The 7,513-nt window shown below is 37.1% G+C and overlaps 2 protein-coding genes across 2 annotated transcripts; one reads left to right on the forward strand and one right to left on the reverse strand.

The window, feature by feature from the left end:
• Positions 1-3,239: 3,239 nt before the first annotated feature.
• On the forward strand, positions 3,240-3,902 carry LOC142175490 (heavy metal-associated isoprenylated plant protein 47-like). Its single transcript, XM_075242346.1, has 3 exons — positions 3,240-3,366; positions 3,451-3,529; positions 3,596-3,902. The coding sequence occupies exons 1-3, from the start codon at positions 3,361-3,363 to the stop codon at positions 3,736-3,738; spliced, it is 228 nt and encodes a 75-aa protein (XP_075098447.1). The 5' UTR covers positions 3,240-3,360; the 3' UTR covers positions 3,739-3,902.
• Positions 3,432-6,642, reverse strand: LOC107784381 (uncharacterized). Its single transcript, XM_016605509.2, has 3 exons — positions 6,291-6,642; positions 4,008-5,497; positions 3,432-3,750 (listed from the first exon to the last, which is right to left on the reverse strand). Exon 2 carries the CDS (start codon positions 5,444-5,446, stop codon positions 4,040-4,042), a length of 1,407 nt encoding a protein of 468 aa, XP_016460995.1. The 5' UTR covers positions 5,447-5,497; positions 6,291-6,642; the 3' UTR covers positions 3,432-3,750; positions 4,008-4,039.
• Between the last annotated feature and the right edge of the window lie 871 nt (positions 6,643-7,513).

Genomic DNA, 7,513 nt, shown 5'->3' on the forward strand with positions numbered 1-7,513 from the left:
TCACCGATTCAACTGATTCTAAGTCCACGAGTGGATATGTATTCACTATTGGTGGAGGAGCGGTATCTTGGAAGTCGTCCAAACAAACATGTATTGCCCGCTCTACGATGGAGGCTGAATTCATAGCCTTAGATAAAGCCGGTGAAGAAGCTGAATGGCTCCGGAATTTCTTGGAAGACATTCCATTTTGGCCCAAACCGTTGGCACCAATATGCATACATTGTGATAGTCAAGCGGCAATTGGAAGGGCTGGGAGCGTTATGTATAACGGTAAATCTCGTCATATACGACGAAGACATAAAACCGTTAGGCAATTACTCTCTAGAGGAATTATCACGATTGACTATGTAAAGTCAAGTGATAATGTGTCGGATCCACTTACAAAAGGCCTAACTAGAGAGGTAGTTGAGAAATCATCAAGGGGAATGGGGCTATGGCCGAGAACAAGTCATTGTGGCGGTAACTCTACCTAGAAGACTGGAGATCCCAAGATCTAGGTTCAAGGAGATCAAACAAAGTCATTAATGACGGTTCAACATTGTCAAATAAAATTTTAGTCCGTTCTCGTGATGAGATAATGTTCAGTACCAAGGATAAAGCATTAAGGTTTTTTAATGATTTTTAAATTTGATACGGGGTATATCAAATAGTGTATCTACACGATGACACGTTTAGGAATCACCTATGTAAGTGTGAAGTGTTAGCCGCTTCAAGGAGAACTTTGTAAGGCCAGTTCTCTACGCACTTATGAAACCAGGCGGTGTTCATGGCTGAAACGAACACAACAATGAGAACCAAAGACGGTTAAGGGTTGATTGTGTGACTTATGGTTGTCTAGGTATACACCAAAGATCGACGGTTCAAAGATATCAAATCTACCGATTGACCGAGTATATCCGACATAAGTTTACTACGGAAAGTTCAAAGGGAAACCTACTTATCCAGATGCGATTAATCCTTACTTGTAAATCACACAGTTTTTCCATGCATACTTCCGTGATATAGCCATTCCCCATTCATGTGGGGGATTATTGAGGTTTTGTTTTTAAGATGAAATATTCTTAAAATGAGGGTGAATGGGAAATGGAGGGAAAATGAAATTTTGAGTAAAATTTTAAGTTTCCCCATATTGACAATGAGACATTGTCCCATATTGGAAGAGGAAGACATTTTTGGTGGGTATATATATAATTGCTCTTCTTGTAGCTCTTAAAGAGTTAAGAAGAAAGCAAGCCTCGCGTCGTCGTCGTCGTCGCTCGCTCCGCTCGGCTTCGGCTACGGCTACGGCTTCGGCTTCGGCTTCGGATTTGGATTTGGATTTGGATTTGGATTTGATTGAATTTGGATTTGAATTTGAATTTGGTCAAATGATCAATTGATTGATTAATTTTTTGGACCAAATTTATTTGTTAATAGTAAATATTAACGTAAGATTATCCGTATTTGTAACGGATATTTTCCAATCCGTGTATTGACCATTTGGCAGCCGCCTAATGCTCTTCCTACCATGAATGTGCTTGCTCCACAAACATGAAGTGCTTGCTCCACAAACAAGCTAATGCTTGCTCCACCATGGAGGGTGGACGTTTGGTCTTCTTCAACATTTTGCTGCTATATATATATGTGCAGCAGATGTTGAAGAAAGACACTCAACACACAACATACAATTCGCTCAACAAATTGGCTATACATTGCACTCCTTCCTCTCAGCATTTCTATACGATTTTCTGAGTATCTACTCCTTCGTTCTGCATTGTTTTTAACTTCAAACAAAGCAACTGTAAGTGTGATTTGCTACCGAACTTTGTGTTCGCTGAAACACTGGGGTTTGAAGTACCGCTACACCAGTGTGTTATTCGTTCTATCCTGGGAGGAAATAATCCATTACCTTGGGTACTAGGAGGGGATTAAATTCCTTAAGGAAACACTGTGAATTCAGTGGGCTCGAATTTATTATTGTTTCATTACGTTAACTTATATTTTGCAGAATTATTATTTACAAATACAGCAATATTGGCGGGAATAACATATATTTGATTGAAACTTGAGAAAAGAGTTTTTGAAGGTATGTTAAAAATTTATTTTTGAAAGTTGAAGTTGTAGGTTTATGCAAATAATTCTGTTTTCTTATCGCGTATCTCAAAATGTAATAGCAGTGCATAGCCACAGTGTTAGTTGCAGGTTTGATCAATTATTAATTTAGAACTCAATAACTTAAAAGGATTATAATTTCGAACCCAAAAGGTCCAAATCCTAGCTCCGCCTCTAAATAGCAGTGCATGTTCTTTAAAATATTGGACATAATTTTTAAAGGCTGACTTATTATTTTATAGTTGACTTAATGTATTACCCTTCTTTCATGGCACTTAGCAGGGTAGTCTAGCAGAATTCTTGCTACCCAACTCATAGTTTAACCAACCATCTCCGTGAAAGACTGAAGAACATACATCAAATCTTGATCTCTTTTTCTCATCTTTTTGGCTTTAGATTGTGAACTACATACGAGTTCATATTCTATATAATGCAATGGGGGAGGCATCCAGCAGCTTCACCCAAATGGTGTTATCAAACACCGTTTCACCAAAATTTAGTTAAATGTTAATATGTAAACGTATTTTTCTAAAATAATTACGTAGACATACGATACATGAACACGGTAAAAATTTATCAGCAGCCATCGTTTACATCAAACAAATAAATGCAAGACAAGTACCATTATACATTTTTATTACTTAACCATGATTAAATGATAGAGTATATTTTTTACTATAATTTTTAAATGTTAAGGTTAAACTACTTAGTTTGGTAAAAATACCGAGTGCAGTAAGTATTTACCCATCTATCGACACTGCTTGAAAAAATAGTTGGAACTAAGTATTAATCTGGGATAGGAATCCAAATTCATGTACTTGTGACAATAGGTCGAGATTAATTGTGAAAATTTTTGCTTAAGCTATTGAGAATATATTATATATGAATCCATAATTTTAGAAGTCTAATAAGTTAGAATGCTAAAAACTGTAAAGGTCGATTCATCAAGTTTAAATCAGGTATATTTCATCTATTTCGCATAAATTACCCAAATGAGAAAGGTTGATTCTGCCACAAATAAGGCAAAGTCCACCAGACAGACTGTCCTTGTGAAGTGAATTCGATACACGCAAAGCTGAACATGGCCAAAGCTTCATAGGCAAATTTCATCTTCATGACGTTCTATTTATTTTATTTAAAAATATTTCCTAAGCCAGTTCCTAGAAGTGCTCCTATATATACCAGTGTATGTGATATAGCTTCCTCGTCCTGATCTTACAGAAAGGTAACAACTAAATACCAAGCTAATTAAGCTGTGTGTATTAAGCAATGCTGGTAAGAATGCAATTTCAGTACATATTCTTTTTTAACAGCAATGCTATTTAGTTAAGCTCAGACAATTTTCATGCAATACTGCAGCAAAAGATTGTCATAAGAGTGAAGCATAAGTGCCAGAAATGTCAATCAAAATCCTTGATGATTGCTGCTATGTCAACTGGTATTTGCTAATTTCCTATAACTTACATACTAGCCCTGGTTCTCATTTTCTCTTCGCTTTCTGTAGGAGTCAACTCGGTGGCATTACAAGGGGAGAAGAAAGATGAAGTGGTGATAATAGGAGAACAAGTAGATGCTGCTGGTATAACCACCTTGTTGAGGAAGAAGGTCGGCCACGCCAGCTTGGTGCTTGTTGATGAAATCAAGTGAAGAAGAGGAACTCTGAAAAATGAGCTGCATTCAGAATAAATGTAACCGTGGAGTGTAATAAACAGATATATTTGTGATGTAGAAGAAACAAACCCAATTAGTTATATGTTCATTGTCAACAATATCTTTCTTTAAATGTTATGATCAATGATCGTTTTGTGTGATGCTTTTAGCTTCAAGATCAATTATGTTTACCTTTACTTGAACCATTGCAACAAGTTTCAGACAGGGCAACAGTCGAATAATGCTTTTATTAAGATAATACTCACATTCAAGAAAAACTATGTAACAGAATCAGGAGTCAGATAAGAGCAGGGTCCACAGTTAATTGCTCAAAGCTCATATGTCTAAGGGACGAAGCCAAATGAGCATCTGAAGCACGAATTTGCGTCAGTCTTTCTTGCATATTCTGGAATGAAGGACTATTTAACACATCTGATATTCTATCACCCAGTGATGGGTCCTCTGAGAAATTGACAAGAGCTTCCACAGCATTATCTCTCATTTCCTCCGACTCGTCCTGCAACATATCTACTAATCGCGGAATAGCTCCAGAATTTGTAAGAGCAGCTCTATCTGCTTCATTGTAACTCAACTGGGCGATAGCTCCAGAAACCTTCTCCCTCACATCAGTGTTTTGATCTTCCAACAGCTGAACCAGAACAGGAATTGCACCAGAATCCCGCACAACAGACGGTAAATGCTTGTAAGCTGCGAGATCCCACAATACATCAGCAGACGCAGCTTTAGCTTCGACATTGTCTCCTCTAAGAATTCTAACCAAGTGTTCAACAATTGCTACAGCATTCTCCTCTACCAATGCTAGAATGCAAAATACATCCTCCGCAATCTCCTTACCCATGGGTTCAGTTCCTTGCAGAAGCTCAGCGTACAAAGGAATTGCTCCAGCATTAGCAAGTGGTCTAATGTAATCAACATGAGATGAGATCACACCAAGTGCATTGGCAGCTACGAGTTTGGTAGAAGTATCCCCAACCTGAACTAGTTCTAAAAGCACCGAAAATATGCCCGAGTCAACAAGCGTGCGCCTTGCTCTCTTAACCAATCCAAGCAACCCAATTGCCTGAGCAGCTCTATATCTAGATACCATGCTGCCACATCTGGCAGATTCAACAAGAAAACCAACGCCCCCTGAAATCAAAATGGTCCTCCTAACCTCTCTCAGAAGAGCCAATGCACTCAAAATTTCTAGCAAGTATCGCTTTAGATCATCCGAGCAGGTATTCAACAAATTGAGAATGATTTGCAGCCCACCATGTGTAGCTACAATCACACGATTATCAGCAGCGAATGTGACAATATTTCGAAGGCATTTCAATAAAGCCCTTCGCAAACTCCCATCAGAATGCGTTAATAAACTCAAAATAGAAGGGATGGCACCTGATTCACCAATAAGTACAGCCAATCTCCCTTCCCCTTGACAAGCAACACTTTTCAAGCACTGAGCAGCGGCTTCCTGAATTGAAGGACTCAGATCAGTGGAAGGGATTCTTCTAAGAAGCTCTACAAGGATAGGAACTGTGCGTGCTAATAGATCCTCAGGCGCGTGTTTCGACAATTTGGCAAGCTTACTTGTAGCTTGGACCCATAAAACCTCATTGTCACATGCGATTGCGTTTAAATAAAGATCAAATGCTCGTTCCCAGTTTATGCAAAGCCTTTCAGTTTTTCTACCTGACTGTGCCATTACAAACTAGAATCTCTTCTATGGTCACGCTGTACACTCTCAGTCTCAGTGCTGTAAACATCAGAGGAAGGAAAGTTAACCTCCGAACATACATTACCATTTGTTGAAAGATTATGTTGTAAAAAAAAGGCTCGCAAAACGCTACACATACTAGACATAATTGTTTTGATAAACCTACTTTACCACATATATAGAACCGTAATTTGGGAGAGTAATAGTTTATGCAAGTTTGCCAAAAGCTCGTAGAAATCATATTCAAACACTACTGCTATGCAAACAAATTTCAACAATTTTCATAAAAAATTTAAGAACAGACACATACGGAAGATTAATGAAGTTAGGCTTCTTTACAGCATAGAACCACTGTTGATATCCAAAAGTTACAAATATACATGCTGTCTCTCTAGTACAAGTATACAGATACTAGTGAATGGAATAATCAAATGAAGAATGTCAAAGTAAAAGTTTTCAAGCCTTGTCATGGTTATTTTATCATACCATATACTATTAGCCTAATTAGAAAACAAATGTATCTTTTAATTTTATTACAGTGTTATCGAGCCTACTTGCTCACACCTCGACTATTCCACAATCGACTATTCCACAAGATACCTAGGAACCTTCCACTAGTATATATACCAAGGCAAACCCTTTTCACTAATTGATATTTTCTAAACGGGTGTCTTTCATTTTCCTTATTTCTAGCGATTGAGGTTAAAATAAAAATAAAAGAATTTAGATACAGTTATATTCTCAGGCGTAGAACAATAGTAAGCTGGCAAATAGGTGCAAAGCATCAAAATAACAAAATAACAAAACACAATAATTCCAATAAAGAGCTTGCCTCATGGAGAAGCGAGTTGGGAATTTCAGGAGTGTGCAAATGGGAAAATGAAAATAAGGACGACAGACGAATGAAAAAGAAGATTGGAAAAGAAAACCGATAAATACGAAATGATGGTTGGGTATTTGTAGTTCACAGTTCAGACCGACTATAAATGAAATGGATTAGGCCCATAATTTGAAGTGATATAGGGTGACCGTGGAGGTCAAATGGGGTATACATGGCACCATGTAGCCACTCTAAAGGGCTGTATTTAAGAATTAGTCAGTACATCCTAAATTTCAGTTTTTCAGGACAAAAATTAGTACTGGCCAATTAATCTCTAAATAGCATTCATGAGAATGGCTACAAAGTGCACATAGAGCCGCTTTTAGGATCTCTATTTAAAGGACAAACGAAAATGTACAGTATTTAAATTTTAGTCATTTTTTTTAGGAATCAAACATCAGACCTAGATTTTGAAGTTTGAATTCTAAAATCAAACTCGAGTCTGAAGTTTGAATTTTGTAATTCAAGCTTCAAAATCGAGGTGTTGAAGTTAGGTTGTGGCAGTTCAAAATTTCAAACCTTAAATTTTCTCCTAAAGACCTGAAGTGTCATGACCTAAAATACCTAGTTATGATTGGCACCTAACCCCTTGAGTCAGGTGAACCAAAATCACATCATAACAATCGACATCCGTAAAGATAATAAGTCTAATAAGGATAATAACATTGTGTGATAGTACTGTATTTGTTGTTGCAAGGATAATAACATAAACTAGATTAAATATTTGATACACAATGAAAGTTTAAAAAATAAATCTCAAAAATTGATAGCACAAGTCATGACCTACTAAAAATAAAAATCGAACTATGTCTCTGAATAATACATAAATCATCTGAAGCTACCGCGAACTAAGTTAGTATCTCATCACTGGAATCTCGAACAGATCTCGATCTGCTCACTCATGCTCGGTACTGGCTCGGGTCCATACTTATACATAATGCAGAAGTATCGCATAAGTGTGAAGTACTCGGTAAATATCATCGACATCTCCAATAAAGTAGTGGCTAGGGTTGTACCGAAGATATTTTCTTTCATAAACCTGTGTAGTTAGTAAATAATAATAATAATAATAATAATAATAAAAAATAAAAAAAATCACAAAACAAAAAAAATCCTGCTTATGCACAATGTCATGCCCCAAAATTATGTGACCGACACTCTGCACTTATACCCGA

Source organism: Nicotiana tabacum, chromosome 21 (assembly GCF_000715075.1).
Source record: "Nicotiana tabacum cultivar K326 chromosome 21, ASM71507v2, whole genome shotgun sequence".
Lineage (NCBI taxonomy): Eukaryota > Viridiplantae > Streptophyta > Magnoliopsida > Solanales > Solanaceae > Nicotiana > Nicotiana tabacum.

What these genes read in the sequence shown, in the direction of transcription:
- LOC107784381 (XM_016605509.2), bottom strand. Translation starts at nt 5,446, where the DNA reads ATGGCACAGTCAGGTAGAAAAACTGAAAGGCTTTGCATAAACTGGGAA.
- LOC142175490 (XM_075242346.1), top strand. An exon ending in GATTGCTGCTATGTCAACTG is followed by an intron (nt 3,530 to 3,595) that starts GTATTTGCTAAT and finishes CGCTTTCTGTAG; the next exon opens with GAGTCAACTCGGTGGCATTA.